Raw genomic sequence first — 21,963 nt, 5'->3', positions numbered from 1 at the left:
AGCATTTTAAACTCCTTGTGCCTGTGTTGACATAGTTAATCTGTGGAGCAGCCCTGGCTCAATACTGAGGTTCTGTTTGCACGTCTAGTAAAGTTGCATTCATTTCATACATGGTACAGTTAAGCTCAGCGAAGCTTGCAACCATTTATAGAATGGGTCTTGGAATCTTCCTGCAATATTCAGGTGTTTCCTCTGGCAGATATGCAGAAGTTCTAAGGCTGGTGAATAGATATGGAAAATACTAGTTGAGGGCAGGAAGTTTTTATCTCCATTGCACTATAGCCTGTGATTTGGGTGGAAGTGGAGGTAAGCTCTGTCTAACCTGGTGAACATTCAAAAAAAGGAAGGTAGTAGTATGAATAATCTAATGTTTACAGAGTGCCCAAAGCACACTACTACACAATATACATACAGGGATAGATAGTGATCATTAACCTTATTTATTCACAAATAAACCTGATGCATCAACCTGCATGGTCATAAATGGCAAACTGCTAGTTGCCTAACAAAACTGTGCATGCAATTTACTCCTGAGACAATCTTTTTACAATAAATACTTTCTGATACATGAACAAACATATGATTTATCCTTTTATAAAAAAGCTTCTGACCAGGATAACATGAATATAATATATGGAGTTAATACATGTATTTTTAAATACATATTATAATTTTGGAAGTTAGATAGATATATTAGCCATTTTATTGTTCTTAAGTTTTTCTCTGTTCCTTTTAAGCAAAATCAGGGTTTAAAATGTCCCTTTCCTTCAAAAATTTCCATGTTGAACATAAAACTACTATTCTCTCTCCCACGTTTCTTTTAAAAACAAAAAACATAAAAAACCCCTCTTGTTTTTACACAAGATGACACCATAAAACTTCTAAGTCTTCATTGAATTTGTGAGTCATATTTTCCCTTTATTGTTAAACCTAGTAATCAGTCCAAACTGCTGTGTTTCATCTTGGAGTTGTTGCATTCTTTCAAGCAGAACTAGCTAATTTTGGAGACTGAGATCTCCATTTTGTTCTCCAGAATAAGTCCAGCACAAACGTCAGTGCCTGAGCTTTTGGCACATGAAACATGAAGGATCCTATGTGTTTCTAGAACTTTATGGGGAAATTACTGATTGCCGGTGATGGTCACTCTGCAGATAAACTAGTCAATCTATGGAATCAGACTCTTAACATTTATTTCCACATTGACATCTATTTCCAGGCACAATTTTCCTTCCCATTCCTCAATACAAGAAGCAAAAGTGTTAGAATGCTAGTGGCAAAATACTGGCCAAATGTGATCTTTTGCACATAGAGCCAATTGCTGTGGTCTCTGCCACAGCATGCATCAAAGAAAGCTTCATTGTAAGCTACCATTGCATTTTTACCCAGCCATCCCACAAAACTTTTCTAAGTGGAGTTGGATGTTTAGTTCACCAGTTGGCTGCGTAGGAGGTAAACCATCTACAGCCCATTGTGACATATTTGTAAGGCATTTTGTGGATCAAATTGCTCCTATCCATTTCTACTTGGATGTCACTATTGTGACAAGTGTTCAAACTAAATATATCAGAGGAGTCATCTTGTATATTGTTTGGATCACTTTCAGTTCGTATTTATTTATTTATTAGATCTTTATACTGCGCAACTCGCAAATGCCCTCGGAGTGGTGTACAAACATAAAACAAAGCAATAAAAAATAACATAATGCACAACAATAAAAGTATTGAAATAATATACTAGTCAGCATTAAAATAATTAAAAAATTAAAACATTGAGGCGCTAGCAGTAAAAATTAATAATGAGAGTGACAGATTAAAGATCAAATGCCTGTTTAAAGAGGAATGTCTGAACCTGGCATCGAAATATATACAAAGAAAGTGCCAGGGGATCTCACTCAGATAGGCATTCTGCAGATGGGAGGGCACTACAGAGTAGGCAGGACCCGGAGAAGAGCCTCCAAAAACTTTATTGACAATCAGGAAGGAGCTTATGGAAGGAGGCACTTCCATGAAGGCAGGCCCTAAGCCATTTAGAACATGAAAGGTCAGCGCCAACACTTTGAATCTGGCTTGGAAATCGTCTTGTGTTTGGATGTCAGCTGGATGTTTGCAAAATGAAAGTCACCACCTGTAAACACATATCCCACTTGGTTTGTGAAGGAGAGACTGGATGATTTGTAGGAAGTGAAGATCAGTGGTTCTTGGGGAGGGAAGGTTGGTGCCTGTTTAAAAAGGATCACAGCTTTATTTAAAAGAAAGAAGCTAGACTTGTGAGTGGCTTTTCTTACTATCAGTTTTCTAATCTGTCATTTTTAGTTATGGTGGCGACTATGCAATTTCCCATGCCCTCTTGTGTCCAGCTGAATTTGGGATGAGACTATCTCTGTAGCCCTGCTGGGCAATCCTTGTCTAGAGAAGAACAGAAGTAGATACAACTTCTTGTCCTTTTAACCTCTCTACAGTTTATTACAGCCTTCTCTAACCTGACCCCCACCAGATGTTTTGAATTACAAGCTCAGTGTAGTAGTCCAACACAACAGGAAGGTGCCAGGGTGGGGCAGACTGGTCTATTAGATTGAGTAGCAACCTGTCCAAAAAGCTGTACATAACATACATAGATATGATAAATGACATGTGTTTGGCATAGGTTTGATGTCAATGACCATTTCCCCCCTCTTTCTTAGCATTTAGAATGATCCCATACCCATTAGAAAAGGGCCATCTATTTTATCCCTATCCTAGCTGCACAGAGACAGCAGACAGAGAGTTATTACCAAGTAAGTGACTATTTAATTTCTCTTTCTTTTTCTTCTACAGGTAATCAGAACGTCTGTTCCCTTTGTTGTGTACATGCAGGTACCTTCAAGGGCACAATCCGTTGCCAGCTTAGACAGAAAAGAACTCCCACAACTCAAAGCATTTCCCAGTCAACATGGATTTCTTTCTGTCTAAACATGCATAGGATTGTGCCCTGTATAAGGGTTGCAGCTAGGAATGGCAGCCCTAATCCAGCAAAGTAAATTAGAACCCCTTTTACTGTGCCTTTGTAGTGTGGGAGTTGCTGCAGTGCAGCTCCTTCCCGTGCTGCAAACAATATGTCAAAACCCCAGGTCTTGTGAGAGAAATTCAGGGTGAGGCTCTTCCACGTGCCAGCGTTTCCCTCAATTTCCAGGAGTGAGAGACTGACACAGGGAAGAATCAAAGTTCGTGCTTCTCCCACATGGCTTGGAGTTTCTGACGCAAAAGCTTGTAGTATGGGAAGGAGTTGTGCTCTTTTGACTTCTGTGCTGTAAAGATAACTTGAACATGGGTACTTGGAATATTTCTCTTTCTAATGTTTCCAAAATGAGTTAAGTGTTGTTGCCGTCTTATTTCGTTCCTGTATTGCTTACATATTGCCAATTGGTTGTGTAGCATATTTTGGCTGACAGGTGTTCTTACTTGTTTGACTGGAGCAGCACAGCAGATTTCTTGTCTGGTTGTTTGAAGGAACGTGCATTATAAATTGCTGTGTTTGTCCACTCCTAGGCCAGACTGAACATTTCTTTCTGGGAAGATATATTGAATGCAGTTTTAAATTGTAAGGACTGCAAGTTTGGTCAGTACTCCTGTGACCATGTCCACTGTAAAGAAACTGCTCAATACTTAGGTGTTGGTATAGGACTTCATGCCGTTGTAGTCAGTACCACATCATTGGGAAATTGCTTTACCCCTTAGTTAGCAATCTATACAGCTTGACTGAAGACTGTCCATGTGTACTGTAAACTTTTATTTATTTATTTAAAAAAACATTTTATTCCACTTTATGTTTAAAATATCCAAAGCAGTATATAAATAAGATAATACGAAATATCACAATAAAAATATTGAAAACCCACAACAATTAATAATAAATACTATATCTAATGTGGCGGTAGAATATGGTGATGATATCAATGATTAATAGCAATGATTTGTTTTAGTGTTGAAACAAATGAGGTTTCAGCATGCAATAAAATGATAATATTGCTGGTGCATACCTTATGTCCAAGGGGAGGCTGTTCCAAAGAATAGGTATTACTGTGAAGGCCTGCTTCCAAGTGTGGTTGCCCTATGGATAACTGATGCTTGAGGCACCACGAAGAGGACTTCATCTGCTGCTCTCAGAGGGTAGGCAGGACAATGTGAGGGAAGGTGATCAACGTGTTCATCACCAACCCACACTGGGAAATGTACCCTACTGAAGGACTGCAGTTAGTATGCCTAAACACATAGATTGGCATGAAACCCTATGCTAGTTGTATTTTATTGTTCTCTTTTGTACTTTCCTATGCAGTATTGGAATTGTTCAGCTCTCTTAAGATGTTTTAATATATATGTAAAGTCAGCTGAAATTTCAGAAATTAACACTAAGTGTTGAAAAAAAATCTGCTCAAAAACATCTCCTGTTCAGTAGATAAAAGTGAATCACACTTGCGTGACAGTTTCTGACACTCTAGAAAGGGTGCCATTCACTTACACCAACTAAATCTTCTAACCAGCTCAGGATCTTCTAACCAGCTCAGGATTGCTTCTGATGTTATACATTTTCTACATAGAAAGCAGTTCCCTGTAGGAAAAAAAAATATGGGAACAGTGTATAGAATGTCACATGGGGAGGTTGCAGTACATGAAGTGAAATAAGTATCAATGAAGTTGATGCATGAAGTGATCTCCCCAGATTTGGTTTTGGGGGGTTTTCTATGTGGAAGCACATTTCAGCAATGGATGTGTATAATATTTGAAGGAGCTCTAACATGCTCAATATCTCTGTTGCTAATGCTTCATATTTGCAATCATAAATTGAGGTTTAATGGGTTTTTAAAATGCAAATAGCCCCCCTCTCAGTGTTTTTTGTGAAATGTCTAATGCTAACACCTGACAGCTTAAAAAGATCAAATTTGAGGGTCCGTCTTCTTAAGAGAGCCTTTAGGCTCATGGCTGCTCCTGGTTTTTAAAAACCCAGCAACAGTTTTGAGCATGTCCAAAGATATATCACTATTTCACTTTAAGTTCTACCACAGAAAACATATGCTGAAGATACCTTAGTCTTGGCTTTATATTTGATTCCGCGCTCTCCTTTATTCCTCATATTGAGGCAGTAGCTAAATCCTGTCGTTTTTTCTTGTATAATATTGCCAGGATTCGATCATTTTTGTCTGTCTCTTCTGCCAAGACTCTTGTTCATGCATTGGTTATTTCTCGGTCGGACTACTGCAACCTTCTTCTCACTGGCCTTCCTTCTCACATCAGTCCGTTGGTTTCTGTTCACCACTCTGCTGCTAAGATCATCTTCTTGGCTCGCCGCTCTGACCATGTAACTCCACTTCTGAAATCTCTTCATTGGCTTCCAATTCACTTCAGAATCCAATATAAACTTCTCCTGTTGACCTACAAAGCTTTTCACTGTCTAGCTCCTTCCTATCTTTCCTCTCTCATCTCACACTATTGCCCCGCTCGTGCTCTTCGCTCCTCTGATGCCATGTTTCTCACCTGCCCAAGGGTCTCCACTTCCCTTGCTCCGCTTCGTCCATTTTCTTCGGCTGCCCCTTACGCCTGGAACGCTCTTCCAGAACATTTGAGAACTACAAGTTCAATCGCAGCTTTTAAAGCTCAGCTAAAAACTTTTCTTTTTCCTAAAGCTTTTAAAACTTGAATTGTTCTGACTTTTATACTGCCTGTTTGGTGCATTCTCTTACCCTCCTTATTGCTTTATTATGATTTTATTAGAATGTAAGCCTATGCGGCAGGGTCTTGCTATTTATTGTTTTACTCTGTACAGCACCATGTACGTTAACGGTGCTATATAAATAAATAAATAATAATAATAATAATAATAATAATAACAACCTCTTTTTAAAAGTGTGTCTATAAAATCCTTCACAATGGCTGTCACATTTATATAGCCTTCGCCTAATAATAGATCTTCAAGGATTATTTGTCTGCATCACTGATGAGATGATGATGATGATGATTGTTATTATTATTATTATTATTATTATTATTATTTACATTTATATACTACCCCATAGCCGAAGCTTTCTGGATGGTTTACAAAATTTAAAACAGTGAACATTAAAAACAAATATACAAAATTCAAAACCATAAAAAGCATAAAAACAGGCAATATCTATTTAAAGCAACTATTCTGGGGTCAGTTAAAAAACTCAGCATATGCTGTTAAATGCCTGGGAGAAGAGAAAAGTTGTGACCTGGCTCCGAAAAAATAGCAGTGTTAGCACCAGACGAGCCTCGTCAGGGAGATCATTCCATAATTGGGGGGCCACCACTGAAAAGGCCCTCTCCCTTGTTGCCATCCTCTGAGATGATATAAAAAAAGGGCTTCTCCTGCAGGAGATCATAATCTTGAATTAGGCTTTTGATAGTAATCCACGATCTGGTTCGCATGTAATGGCAAGCCGCCCTGGTTGAATTTGCCCACAGGGCTTGATGTTTTGCATTTTGAAAACTCAAGCTGCGGCAGTGGGCACTATGGTTAACGGTTGTGTAAGAGGGTGGGTTGTTGGGGTGGTTAACAAGCAGCCCAGAATGGATGGCCTCGTTTAGGGTTCCGCCTTGCTTTTTAACTGGAATCTTGCCAGATTCACACCTAACGACAAGCTGCACCCTCCCCCTTGTGGCACCAGCTGCCATTTTGAAAATTTAAGCTACAACGAAAAGCCCCACGTGGGAATTTACTCACCGTGGCTTCTGGTTATGTGTGAACCGGCCCTATGAGTGATCCTTTCAAAAGCAACCTGGAAATATACTTGAAGCTTCTCGGTTACTGAATGTGAGAGGTTTTGGTGCCCCCTTATAATGAGGTTTTGTTTCATGCTAGGTGCTGGTGAGATTCTGTTAAGTGTTAACTTCTGCATCTTGGGAGTGCTTTGTTTGTAAAGTATATGGATTGCTTATAGCCAAAGCAGCCAAGGAGCACATCTGCCACAAGTTCACTTGCATATATGTGATTCAATAAAAAAAAAGTTTTTAATCTTGAAAAGCTCCATTTAAAAACTAATTAAAACCTGCCCCCAGACTGCTCTAAATTACTCATTTCTCACTCATGCAGGATATTGCTCAAGGAATGCCTCAGCTAGTGACTAACCCTAAGCCATGGGCTTCCCGGTATAATTAAACTCCGGTGCATGCAGACATTTCAGCACAATCACTCACGCATTCCTGTTGAGTTTTAAATATAAAACTTTTCATTAACAAAATTATCTTAACACTTTTTTAAGGCTCCATCTCTCAAACTGCTTTCAAATTTTAAAATTCTGTTGGTTTGATCTACTCTCAAAATGAACTTCTTAGCCTATTGAGGCTTACGCTGTTGTATATCTCACTGCAACAGATGAATAAAAAATATTCACCTATTTAGTTTTCTTTTTGGGGGTTCTTTTTTTCATATTTTAAGGTGGATTCTATGTTGTTGGGATTCTTTCACAGTCAAGATGCTCCTGTTCCTCCTTGCCCTCAAGTCATTTTGCTTTATAAAATATGATTTGGCTATGATTGCAAATTCTGTATAAATTTCCTAGTTTTTTTTTAATTTTTGTAAGGGCTTAGTTACTATTGTGGAGCCTGGTCCTAGCTTTGTCTTATGTTTATAGTGAAAAAGTGAGACGGAACATTTTTATTTATTAATATATTTATAGGCCGCCTTTGGGTCATCAAGCCCTCAAGTCAGTGCATAAAACACATATTAAAGCAATTTAACAAAACTATTAGGAATAAAGCAAATAAAACCTTCAGAATTTTTTTATATGGCCTAGAGCAGCCCTGACCAAATTCTAATTAATGTGTGATATATATCTTGCCCGCAGTTTCATTTGGGAAAGGGAAAAATATTTTTCTAAACTGTGTAGGAGATTCCATACCTTGAGGATGTAACTATCTCTGGGTTTGCATGTGATGACTTGGATGTTAACTAGTTGAAGAAGCAGTGGAAGCAACCCTGGGAACTCTGCTACACGGAAGAAATTGTTAATAAAATATATCTATAGATACACGCTGCCACTTTATGTGAGAGTGCAGCTGAAAAATGTGTTGCCCCTTTCACATGAATTACTGGCACAAAGTGGTGACTATATGGATGCACCATGCAAGGGATAATTTACAAACTTCTGAATCAGACTGTGTATATTTCATATTTTGTTTTGCTTTGGAACAGTCAAAGGGACGCATCCACTCTGACCGTTTTAAGGGGATCTTTTTGAAAATCTCATTTGTTCCTCATACTCTACCTGAGGTTGATGACTTTATGCCATTCAATTGGCAAAATATACTCCCAGTCTGAGACTGCACTCTGGAATAGCCTAAATTTCATGCTTTGATGGTTTGGGGAACTATCTACATCGTACTGGATTTCAGCCCTAATCAATAATATATTTTGTTAAGCTCCTTCAATCTTTAAAGTTCAGAGTTATGAATAAAACTGTGGCTCTCATAATAATAGATTAAATTCAGTAGTATTTTTTCTCTATGAAAAATCATAACTTTGAAAATGCATGCTGGTTTGGGGTGGAAAGGTGGAACACAAAACAAATAATTAAATAAATCCTTTATAAATGCCTAATATATCAAATAATTGTCTTTTTTTTAATTTCAGCATTCCATGACGTCTCTGTATACCCGCAGAAGGAGCTTCCTTTTTTCATCCACTTTACAGCAGGGTTGTGCTCTTTCACAGCAATGTTAGCTCTTCTAACACATCAGTTCCCTGAACTCATGGTCATTTTTGCTAAAGCTGTAAGTATTGTCTCCACTCCAGGGCTTACTTAAGGTGTTTGTGTGACATGCGCAAACTAAGAGCCCTATCTGCTGACCTCTAGAAACTAATTCAGAGCCATGGACATCTAAAAACCTGATTCAGCATAGCTCAGACTTCCTCATTTTTCTTTCATATAAGGATTTTTGAAAGACAATCTCTGAAGATCTCAAGTTTTCTTTGGCAGCTGGTCTATATCTAATTAGGAAGAAGCATTTGAAATACCAATATTTCTAGTCTGAAAGTGGGGAGAATCCTGCTAGGCCGTTTTAAACCACATATGATGTTTTTTTTAGTTTTAAGGATTTGCCATTAATTATTTAAATGACCAGTGTGAAAATATTTAGATTGTAAGCTTTCTGGGGCAGTGACAGACTCTCTCTCTCTCTCTCTCTCTCTCTCTCTCTCTCTCTCTCTCTCTCTCTCTCTCTCAATATCCTATTACAGGCTAAGTGCATTTCCTATATTTGAAAACAATGAACTGTTGCATCCTTTCTTTCTCTACGTTGGGAATTAATGGGACATGGTTACTGACCAAAGAACATGTTGTGCATGGACTGAATGGAAGCTTAGATAGTTGCTTGCAAACAGTAATTTTAGTGTATGGTGCAATATAGCCTAGATACTGCTCTCCGTAAAATCTAATCTACCTGCCTAATCTACTCCATAGAGGAGAAAACAATGTATTGATACTGATTGACATAGTAAAACCTTGAGCTATGAAAAGCATGGAGGATTTGCCTGCATTTTGTTTTCATTTCAGTATTTTATTTTGGAAACCAATTAGTCATTGAGTCCAGATTATTAAAGTAAGAACTGAGTGGAATTTTACTTACACTGTTAGCAATCTTGCCCATTTGCTAACTTGGAGGGAAAAAAGAGAAAGTTGGTTACACTTAGACCCTGCAGTCTAACTGAACTCAGTGGGCTGTTCTGGAAATGAGCCAAGGTGGACTTGCTAAAATTTGTTGGTAGAAGCAAAATATCACTTATAGGTACTTCTGAATTTTCTTACCTCCGGACTTCTTACTTTCCCTCTCTCTAATGTATTTCCGTCCAGAGTTGGGGATACGGAGGGCAGTGAGCACCATATTGAGTTTTTGTTGTGAATACTGTTAAAAATGTAGAAAAATCAACAAAATTGATAAAACTGGAAATGTCCTGCATAAGGTAGAATCTTCTCTTGTGGTGGCAATAGTCCACAAGTGATATAGGGAACAAGAACCTTTTACTTGTAAGGTATGTAACAATGATCTTATGTGATCTTAATTTAGCGTAATATCCAGTGGAGCCCCAGCGCTAGTACTAATGATGTTGTATTAGTGTAAACTAATGCTTGCACAATGCAACTAGCACTTGCTAGTGTAATGGGGAAAGGCGCCAATTTGTTGATGAAATTCAGTGATGCCGCTTTTTGCTACTGCACTGCTGAACTTCAATTGCACCTCAAAGTTTTTCTCCATTGCACTAGCAAGCACTAGTTAAGTTGCAAAGCATTGATTTACGCTGGCACAATATGAACACTAGTGCTGAGACACCATTGGATACTCAAATTCTTCATACCAGAAGCATGAGTTTTAATGTACCTCTGAAACTACACTAATTTTATTGGCCTCGAAGATTGACTTGTCACCAAGATCCCACTCTTAATACAGCTCAAAAAGTACCTGTCATAATGTTCCCTAGCCCTTTCATCTTACAAAAACAAATATAGTTCTGAAAATATGTTATATAACAAATAATACATGGGATGCAATCCTCAACCACTCATCTCAGAAGTAGCTTTTTTAGTTCAATAGAATCTACTTCATAATGATTCTTTATACTTAGATCTGCGTACGTGGGAGGGCCTTTGAAAATAGTAACCTAACTTGGAACTTTTGTGTAGGGATTGGTTCGGTATTTGAATAAATTCGGATTCAAGCTGACTGCTTTGATTAATGATAGCTTGAAAAATGCAAATATTAGGTAGAGAAAGATGCTTTGAGGCTCCTAGTAAATGCACTGACTTCAGCAAACTACACACTCCGTGTGTCCCCAGCGCATCAGTGGTGTCTTGTAGAGCCTGTGGTTACAACAAAATTAGAACACTTTATCTATCCTTCTTCTGAAATAGGCATCCTACTTTTTTCACATTGCTTTGAGCAAAAATGTGCATGTGTTATGTGCCATCTGCTGAACTGTCTTTCTCTCCTCTTTCCTGCTGCTTTTTCAGGTCCTCCATTTTGCCACTGGGCCTGTTCAGACAACACGCTAAGCCATGGTTAAGCCGTTAACCCTTTTGCAGCAAATGGTTAGTGAGCGTGTTTAAACCGTGGCTATGTAGCCACCATGGTTAGGAATGGTTCACACGATAAGCTAAACCATAATGTTTAGCTCAAAATGCTTTACATATTTGCTTAGTCACACCCCTGCTATTTGTTTATTCACACTCCTACTAATCACAGTACTCGAGGTGGCTTACATTAAAATTTGATGGGCCCTACTAGGGAAGAGCAAAAATGCATACAGATGTTCCCCGGGTATTCTAACTGGCACTGTGCTTCTGAGCCTGGGCTACAGGCAGTCTCAGAATAAATAATCCTGGCTTAGAAATGGCTGCCAGAGCAGCCAAATGTTAGTCCTTCATATGCAGGGGTTTCTTTACCGAGGCTACTGTTCTGCTGATGTCTCTTACAGCATCTACAGTTTGGGTAGTTTGGCAGTGCAGATTCATGCTGAAAGTCATCTTAAATATTGTTTTCTAAACATTGGGATTGAGGACAATGTTAAATTACCCCAAATCCCTTTTGTTGTACATATTGCCCAAAGCAACCATTATGATATACTATCTGCAAGGAATAGAGATTTTTCTATATAAACCACTGGCTTGAATTACTGTAGTCATTCTGAAGAGGAGATAGCAACATCTTCCCTATAAAGTACCAAGCAGCTGTCTGTTTTAGCCTCCCACCAGACTATGTTTTTAATATTGTAATTTGGATTGCCTACTCTAGAACTGGGCTTGCATCAAATCATTACTTTGTAATTGTTTTCTAATTGGATGGAGTGGTGTTAGTATGAATCCAGGTTATACAATGAACGGAGTGTAGACATGGAACAGAACTGCTAATTTTTAATGTCAAAGTTGCATGAAATCCATATTCTACTTTCTTTTTATTAGGAAGTGTTGGAGTCATGCTGGTCGGATAACACGGGCTCCATTTCCAACAAATTGAGTTTAATAGTTATGTGGGAAAATTTTGTTGGGCATGCCAATGACACATTTGTGTGTTCATAATTGGCTAACTTTGCAGGAACCGGGTTAGAACTATCAGCTTGATTAATTCTTTAAGGACTGCATTAGCAAAATTGTATGATTTCCAAAGAGATACGTGGTCAAATGTTATACTAAGAAAGAATTGCTCAGTGAAGTTCTATGCTGGACTTCTTTAATCAAACAATGTTGTTGCCTCCTAATTTGCATACAAAGCAGTTTGAATGTTGAGCTCTACATCTGAGCAGAAAGCAATTCTAGTATTCTCTTTAAATCATGTCCTTTCTAATAACAGTAGCTAAGGAACTGTCATAAAGGATAAGGCACATGGGAATCCTACATATTTGTACACCAAGAAAGAACATAGTTTTTTAAAATAATACATAGTTTTTTAAAATAATACTATAAGTTTTTAATAGTTTTTTAAAATAATAATGTTATTATTTTTTAAAAAACATAGTTTTTTAAAATAATAACATCCCTTCCTGTGTGAGAGAAGGGAGTAATGCCTCTACTAAAATGCCTCACACTTTTTGTAGGTATCTGTAAGTACTTTTTTAAAAAAATCTGCCCTATTAATTAGAGGCAAGTTTATCAACTAAATATTTCAGCCTTAGTGAGTAACTGTTTCCATATATTAAATTTATTTTATTTATGTATTTTATTTATTACATTTTTATACCGCCCAATAGCCGAAGCTCTCTGGGCAGTTCACAAAAAACCTAAATAGCAGTGTTCTGAAACTTAAATAGGGTACAGCAGGATTTATGTATAATTCATTGCCATAAAACTAGTCGAGGCCATATACCAAATTATTAACACAGTAATTGGCTTTGTTAAAATCAATCTTTTGTATACTGTCAGTGCTGAAATCTTTACCTACTCTAGAGATATCTTTACATAACACTCTTTACCTACTATACTGATATCACAACCTTCTTCAACTTGCTTCGTTTTCTAAAAATGGCTCATCATAACCATAACTGGAAATATTGTATATTTCAGTATGAACACAGCTCAAAAGAGGAACATGATAATAAATATATTTTATGTCTTGCTCATGTAGGGTATCCAGAGGCATTAGTCCACATGTTGCATCAGTATATAATGCAGTTCCGCTTATTTTTCAGTGTGTTTGGTCCAACATTTTTTTCTTTTAGTAGAAATATTAAAAAGGTTTCAATCTTATGAAAGGCAGGGATACTCCTAGTGCATTCCTGTGCATGGCTACTCAGAAATAAGTCTAATCAATTCCAGTGGGGCTTATGGTCAGGTAAGTGGGTATAGGACTGTACCATAAAATGCCATGTTTTTCCCCCCAAGGCTGTGTTTCCAATTACCACTTTATTAACTCATTAAAGTTAGTGAGCCTATCCCAACAGAAAGTGGCCACTTAATTGCCCCTTGAATAATGTTTGTGCCTATAAGATAGTAACTTTAATGTAGTTCTCTTAAATTTGTGAAGATATGGCTTAGAAGTACATTAAAGTATTCTTTGATGATCATGAGTGTATAATTTCCTCTATGTCCAATATTCAGACATGAATGATGTTGCTTATGTAACCCAAACAGCACCAAGTAGCTATCAACAGAGTAGGTGGGAACCTAACGTACAAAAAGAAATCTTTAGAAAGAAACTCACAAAGGGAGGGACCTGCAAAACCAGCCCAGTGGTTACTGAGCATGCTCTGTGGCCAGGGAATGCAGACTGACTGTTGGAGATGGAAAACTGGGTGGGGATCGGTGGGAGAATAGAATGGGGTACTGTGGGGGGAGACAAGGCTGGCTGGAGCAGTAAACAGGAGCATTTCATGCTGTGACATTTTGTTGCTGGCCCCACTTAATAATCATATTTCTGTGTATTCTAGACCAAACTTACACCAAGTTAGAATGACACCTCTGTTTTAAAGATGGCTTTCCCTAACTTAAATTTGATGGACCTCCAAGAGTTCTGCAGCTATGGGGGCAGTGACTGACTAGTTTTCCTTCTGTCCTAAAAAATTTGTACAGTCATGAAGGCATAATATGTTGATAATTGATGGTCATGATGACACAAAGGAGTGACATTGGTCTGATGCCAGCTATGGGATTTATAGATGAAAACCAGGACTTTTCATTGTGCTCAGAAGGCACTGTTTCCTGTAAGAGGTGTGGTCAGCCTATCTCCTAGTAGACTGAAGTCACTACATTTGTCAGGGTTTCTGTTGACCTAGTTCCCAGGGGTAGTTCCCAGTTCCCATTCTCTAATCTTCTTTTTTAGGAAAATGACACAGTTGGTTTTGGCCTTCCTTCACTTTGAGCCATGGCAGGACTCGAGTCGGGCATCTGTGTAACCATGTAGTTGAAGCTATCTTGAACCTTAATACAGAGTAAAGGATCATGAATGTGTATTTTTAATCTCTAAGCTAAACAAGCACTAAGCTAATTATGAGATAGTTGTTACTGTTTAAAACAGATTAATTCAGTTTAGATAACATATTGTTTGGCCTGGACATTAAATACATTGCATTCATGTTTCATGAAAGGGACAGCTTAACTATTTTATTTTGTAATTGTAATATTTAAACAGATCTGGTAATCAAATGTGAGAGTGGTTGTTTTTACATTTATATCTTTGCCTTCTTGCAAGGAGTGCAGGATCTTCTCTCCCCCCACCTCCATCCTCTCAGCAAGCTTGTGTGGTTGGTTAAGTTGAGAAAAAGCGACTGGTTCAAGGTCGGTCAGTAAACTTCATAGCTGAGAGAGAATTTGAACTCAATTTCCCTTATTCTATAACAAATGGATTAGTCCGCAATGAAGACATCCCCCCAACTTTTGCTCTTTTTTAGGTGTGAAAGTGGATCAGGACCAAGTACATAGTGACGGAAGCTCATCAGAATTGATCCCAATTCCAGGGTTTAGTGTTTGGTACAGGCTTGGACTATGTAAAATTACTGATGAGCAGGTTGTATGCTTTCAAAAAGGCAGCCTTCCATCATACCACATAACTCTTGTATGTGTTGCAGAAAGGAGTTGTTGGATGTTTTCAGCTGTCTAATCTGTATTGTCAGCTGTGTACTTCTGTAACAGAACAAAATTTAATATCTTTTATTTAGCAGAATAACATTGGCTTATGTATTTTCACTGGATAATATTTCATTTGTTTCCTCTACAATCAAATTGCCAGACAAGATGCTTGCCAAACTGCAAAAACTTGTTGAGAGGCCAAAAACCACAGAGAATCTTTTAATAGCTTTAGTGTATACACAATGGAATATGCCAACAGAAAAAGCCCAGAATTGGCACATAGCCGCTAAATAGAAGTGAATGGAAGTTTTCCATTGGGGCCAGTAGGGTACATAGATCTCTTGTTACAGTGAGAAAAGGTTCTAGATGTTGAAGGTGTGCTTTCAAGAAGCTTTGAATGCCCCAATGAGAAAAAGGATTATTATTATCTCACCATGTGTATGTAGTTGCTTAACCTGAGGAGATAGAAGCCAGTAGGATTGCTCTTAGATTTATTTGCACAAACAAGGGTAAATCAGAAATGTAGTGTGTATGCAATAGAAAAAGCACATTGATAATTGGGTAATCTCTACTCACCTCATCTTAATATATATTTACTACAAATGTAAACAGGACACAACAGGAATGCACCATTTGATGTCAGCAAAATGTCTTGGGTCAGCTCTTGGGAGAGGGATAGAAGAGCTGAGTTTTACCAAAGGGTACCTAGTGAATTCATGGCTGAAACAAGATTTAAACCAAAGATTTCCCTGCTCTTACTCCTAGTTGCTTCCCCACATCAGCTCACTAAATTGTTCTCTGTAAAGATCAGTTGTATGAATAATCTCTAGAAGTCTCCTTTGTATTGCCATCCCTTTTTTGTGAAATAGTTCAAGTCTACTGACTAGTTCTCGTTAAATGGATTTCTAGTATCAGGGCTGGGATAAATTTCTGGTTCAGCTATCGAAGAGCTACTCGATATTAAGCAACTGTGTACTTATTTGTATGCACAGCTGAAGAAGAAAGAAAAGTGGAGACTTGTGGAATAAGCCTTTCTTCATTAGTCAATTGACTTTATTTAGTAGTGTATGTACCAGTTATCTGTGTGTCTGGTTGATTATTCACCAGCAAGATTTGGCAAAAGTGGCTGTATTTACAATGAGTAAAGGTCCCTGTGACCTATTGGTGGATAGATTTTATATAGACTTTATATACAAAATGTATGTTCCGTTTCACCCTGTCTTGATGCAAAGTCTTAAGTCTGGAACCAAATTGGGGCCCTCTCTACTACTCACACTATAACACAGTAAACAAAAGTTGTTAGAAAGTTAAAGACTACCAAAGACTATGTTAGGATCAGGTTCTGTCTCCCTGGTGTGTACCCTGAATTGATCTCGGAACCTGAAGAAGTAGATGAGCCAAGACAGGAAACAGGGAAGGAAATTCAACACTCTCCAGGAGTCAAGGAGGAATCTTCCTGGGAGCTTATCAGACGGGAAGCCCATTCTCCCTGGGAACTCAAGTCTTTGTTGGAGGGGGAGGGAACATTGGAATTGACAGAACCCACAGTCTGCCACAGAGTCAAGTAGGCGAACTTGAGAGTTGGTGGGAGGCAGTCTGCTAAGTTAGCCACTTGCCAGAGGTTACAACTTGTAGATCTGCCCTTAAGAATGGGTTTGGTTAAGGCCTGTTGGGCACTGTGGGAAACTGTCCATTTCGTTGATAGGCAACTGCCTTGCTTCGTTAAGCTAATTAAGCTTAAAGGACAGCTCCTAGCATTCACACATCCTTCACGTGTGAACAGAGGTCTGTTTACTGAATAAAGCTTTGTGGACCAATTTATTGTCTCACATTTTGGCAGGAGGGTGTGGAATCGCAACATTTTTCAGCAGAAAAATATTCTACTCCAGGGAGGATGTATTCAGGTACTAATTCAGCAAACTCATTGTGACAGAATTAACACAAGGAAATTTCCATCCAGTTCGTGTGATACCTTCATATACAATTCATTGGTATCTGATGATGTAGGCTCATTTATTTATTTATTACATTTATATACTGCCCCACAGCCGAAGCTCTCTGGGCGGTTTACAACAGTTAAAAATGGTAAACATTAAAAAGTATACAAAATTTAAAAACCATCAAAACCATAAAAACAACAGTATAAAAACAACAGTATCCATTTAAAACAACAATTCTGGGGTCCATTAAAAACAAACTTAACGTTGTTAAAATGCCTGGGAGAAGAGAAAAGTCTTGACCTGGCGCCGAAAAGATAATAGTGTTGGTGCCAGGCGAGCCTCATTGGGGAGATCATTCCACAGTCAGGGGGCCACCACCGAGAAGGCCCTCTCCTTTTTTGCCATCCTCCTCATAAATTGGTGTTTTCCAGGATTTCCTTGTTAATAAGATTTTGATATATAAGGGTTGCTATTGATGTGTTCCTTTTGTTTACATAGCATCTTACTCTTTACCTAACCAGATTACTGTCCAAAAGGCTTTGATTTCCATTTGTTTCGTTGTCGATAATTGAATTGCCTTTATTACACCAGCACACAATGCAGAAGAAGAATGGGGCCCTTATGGTGAAGGAACCCACTGTAACAAGGCATCATTATTCTTACAGATGAAGTTCTACAAATGCTCTAAGAAACTACAGCAATTGATTTTATCATTTCATTTTTACAGGAGTTGTGTGGAACATAACTTTAGTGGTATTGCAGAGCCTTAAAAATGAGTGTCCGTATTCTATTATGGTCTCTAGTCAAACTGGGTTTGTAGGTTTTTATATCACTTCAAACTAGCTTGGAAGTGAAAATGCTAGTCTCTAGAACATTAGCCAGTGCTGATTCAGTAGAGGTATGTACGTTTTGTTGTGACTGTCACATTAAACTCCTATAACACTACCCCATCATTTCATTTTTTTTTTTTAGCAGTCCACATGTTTTTTTCTTCTGCAGCTAGGGTCTCCCTTTAGGAGTGAGACTGATTTGACCAAAAGCTGGTTGTAATCTGATATGGGGTATGCGAAAGTCACTGTGATTAGGAAAATGGAGCTGTCAGTACTTTCTCTGAGCAATGAACTTTATTTATTTATTTATTTATTTTATTTCTCATATTTATACCCCGCTCCTCAGCCAAAAAAGGCTCTCAGAGCGGCTTACACTTAGCAAAAAAGACAGTCTTTCTGCCTCAGTCCCATGTGTTGATATAGTTATGAAGCTACTGATGCTTGATTGGAGTTAGTGCTACTCCTCCTACAAAAATAATTGTACATTGCCTAAAGTTAACAAATAAGACCAGGAGCCATCAAAAGAATTTTGTTGCTATTTAGCTTCTGCTTTCTAATCCATGACACCGAAATTGATCCCCTTGAACCTTGATCCTGAAACTGTGATGCACATGTATGGTTTCTGAGGTTTTTTCACAAGCAAGGTTGCCCTGTTTCTAAGCATCAAAGAATGTATGCAGTTGTGGAGAAGGGGGAAGGAGCTTTACAGCTCACTGTTGCAACCTCACAAATGGCGTGGGCATCTCTATTGCATAGAATGTTCTCATGCTGAAGAAAATGTGGCAGCTTCTGTTTTGTGGGATGTTCTATGTGCATATTGAAATCCAGGAATCATTTGAAATGTGCACTTGGTAAATCTGATAAATCACTCTTGCTATCTACCTGTATGTTTCAAAAGCCATTTAGCCAGTTGTTTGTGTACAGTATTTACTATTAGTCTGCCGTGCCGCAGGGATCTCAAAAGAAAATTAGATTGATCCAAATTAAAGGCTCCACCCCACACACACACTTCATTATCTGGTAAATTCAGTATTTTTAATTTTATAGAATTTGTCAGGACTGCATAAAACTCATGGGATGCTTCCAGATGGAGGGCTCATAGTGCTAACAATCCAAAGACTTTGTGCAGCTATTCCATCTTCCACTTCTTAACAGATTTTTATTTTATTTTTGCAAGAAGTAGTGGAAAACACAGGAGGGTTACAAATTGAAGATATCATCTGGTTTACCTGTAAAATTCTGTGAGCGAAGCAGGGCGATTGCACAATAATAGCCTTGTCTGGAAGCATCCTCAGATCCATCAGATGGCTGCGTGCACCAACAGAGAAATTTTGCTAGTCTTTCTGATAAAAACCTTACTTTGCTAATTTTGCTTCCCTCAAATTATCATACGTTTCACCTGAGCAAGACCCTCCAAAGTTGCCTCAAAAATGTGCTCTAGGTGTAATTTGGTGGCCGCTGCACTTCACATCTGATTTGTCTTTGGCTGCTCTGCTCTCACCAGGCCCAGACTCCTAACAAAATATCCAATGCTGGTAAGAGGCAGATGACACCACAGCATAGGTTGAGTAACTGTTTATATTAGTATTTTCTGTGGGTTCAAGACAGTGACTTTTCTCTTTGAGAAATTTCATTAGTCTTATTGAAATGGTCTCCCTCCCCTTTCCTTACAGTTTCCTAGATGGCTTTCTAGAGCAAAAAACCTCAAATTTTACCTCAGAAAGTTGCTTTGGGCAAAATGTGACAGCAGTGGCACATATGTAATGACCCTTGTACCAAATTGTCAGTCTATCACTACCTACTCTATGGGGTTCTTGGATATCATTATAAAGTAGTGAGTATTTCTTAGGGCTTCACTAGTAGACCAAATAGACCCCAGAATCCCAACAAATCAAATGTATGACAACTGGTTTTGAAGCAGGAATAAATCCCTATACTGTTTTGTTGAGACTCATTAGGTGACATTGAAGAATTAAGTTACTACACAGCTGTTGAACATCTCAGATTTATAAACACTTGAAGCTTTTGCTTATCTGTGAAAAAATGTATATGACTTGGAAATGTGAAATGAATAATATTCTACATTTTAAACCATCTAAAATAGTCTCCTACAAGCTGGATGTGCAGAGATAAGAGGCAGAGTTTTCTTGCCTTACTAACCTACATCTTAATCTGTGTTCTTGGTGCAAGAGATGCCACTAGTAGATTGAATGTTTATGGATCGGCTTCTTTGTGTAATTCCTGAAATATGAAGAGTGATCCTAAACTCAAAAGTACCATTAATACAGTGGTGGAACTGTGGAGCTAGTTAGAATGAGAGCTCTGTTGCAAACACTTCTGCCTCATTTGCATGAATGTTTTCTATTTCTGCAATTTAAAATGTTAATGTTTTGGATTTATTTTCTCCAAATTAATCTTGTTTCTTGTTTCCAAACACCAATAAATGAAAGACACTACAGAGCAAAATATAATACATATAGACAGACACACACACACAAAAACCAAACAAAGCAAAAAAAACCAAACAAAAATAAAATATTCTCCCCAGCAAAAGTATGTGACAATGTTGTTGTTATTTTTTTCTTACTCTATCAGTGTCAAATCCAATTTAAAATGTTAATGTTTCGGATTTATTTTCTGATGTAAAAATGTCCTAGCAGATTACAGAAGGCAGTTATGACTTGAGAAAGGATGTCCCTTTGTGTAAAAGATATGAATGCTGAAGGCTGAACAAGGTTACTAGCAGCTATAGTTGTTAAGTCAATTATAGAGGATATTTTTCTTGTAAAGTTGGAGGAAAGGTGAAGTCACAAGTGAATATAGCTAATAAAGCTTCTACCCTAGCTCTCTCAGGCTCCTTTATTTTATACACTTATATTTTTATTTTATACTTTCGCTATTATTCAAGCTCTGTTCCACAATTTGCCATTTTCTGTAGTAAAGAATGTCTAAAACTGACTGAATTGTTGTAAGAAAAAAAATGAATGAAAGCAAGAATGGTAGCTAGTCAAAACGTCATACAAATGTATTCATGCCCCCCACTCCCAATTCTCCCCCACCTAGTTGTTGGCATGTTTTGGTGAACAGGCCCTTTCTCTTTCATTAAAATTTATTTTTAAAGTATCGTCTGCTTTTTGGAAACATTTGATTTTCCCAATTTACCTTTCTTTTTTGCTTGTCTCTAACCAAGATGTTCACACTTCTGCTTTTGCACAAAGAGAACTATTTAGAAAGTCATTTGGTTATTTTATTGCAATCTAGTTTTATCAGTAATACACGGAGAGAAACATTTCCTAGTTTGTATTTTAAGGCCCATCAAATACTTTGGAAATATACGTTGGTATGGCTCTGTGTTAACTTCAGTTTTATCTTAGCTTTCTTTTTTCTTTCAGTTCTTTGGAACTCTCTTGTCACCTCTGAGCTTCATGATGGAGAAGATGGAGCGCCTCATGCCTGCTGGTCTTTGGCATCAGCTGACTCAAATCTGAGTGGAGCTCAGTGCTTTGAACAATGTCCTCAGGAACTCTACCATCTGCACCCTCTCTAGCACAAAAGCACTTGCAGCTAAGGGTGTGAAGGAAGGCAAACTCCATGAATTGGTTTTGTTTTACATCCTATCATTGGTGCTTAAAATTTGCTGTATCCCTTCTTAAGCCTTAGAAACCGTATGGATTTAAGAATGCACAGCTCACTCTGTGCGTCTGTGGGTGGGTGGGGGGAGGGAGTGGGAGATTGTTGTGCTCACTTGAACATTAGCTTGTACAACTTGAAGCTACTGCTTTCTCTCGTAAGAAATTCCAGAAAGCAATAAATCTGGTAGATTGTGTGTTGAAATTTCCTTCGGAACTACAAATGTATTTAAATGTTTCTAGGCCAAAAATCTAACCTGCAGGGCTGGCATTTTGAACACTTGCTGAGGCCCACACCCCAGCTGGGTGCCTACTTGGCATCTCCTCCTGGCCCTGCTGCTGTTCCTAGCTGTTGCTGTTTGTTGACCTGTCTCCTCCTAAGCCAAGTGAGCAGTAACAGGAGCAGAAGCCTTCAATTGCCCATCTGTGCAGACTGGGCCCAAAACAAGAAGGCAAAGTGGATGGATAGCAGTGAATGCAATGAAGAGGTGAAAGGGGGGGTCAGTCTTGCCCATCAC

The 21,963-nt window shown here is 38.2% G+C and overlaps 1 protein-coding gene across 3 annotated transcripts in view; it reads left to right on the top strand.

Annotated features, from left to right (window-relative positions):
* Positions 1-21,530, top strand: part of ST7L (suppression of tumorigenicity 7 like) — a 54,172-nt gene extending 32,642 nt beyond the window's left edge. For 2 of the 3 annotated variants that reach the window (XM_063143254.1, XM_063143269.1), the window contains 3 exons: positions 2,681-2,773; positions 8,626-8,765; positions 21,209-21,530. In XM_063143254.1, the coding sequence (XP_062999324.1) occupies positions 2,681-2,773; positions 8,626-8,765; positions 21,209-21,304 (329 nt within the window). In that variant the 3' untranslated portion in view covers positions 21,305-21,530. Of the gene's footprint in view, positions 1-2,680; positions 2,774-8,625; positions 8,766-10,999; positions 11,078-21,208 lie in introns of all 3 variants that reach the window. The other variant, XM_063143261.1, reaches the window with a different exon arrangement.
* The last annotated feature ends 433 nt before the right edge of the window (positions 21,531-21,963 follow it).

This window comes from Elgaria multicarinata, chromosome 1 (assembly GCF_023053635.1).
Source record: "Elgaria multicarinata webbii isolate HBS135686 ecotype San Diego chromosome 1, rElgMul1.1.pri, whole genome shotgun sequence".
Classification (NCBI taxonomy): Eukaryota; Metazoa; Chordata; class Lepidosauria; order Squamata; family Anguidae; genus Elgaria; species Elgaria multicarinata.
This window is presented reverse-complemented; position numbering and strand designations above follow the sequence as displayed.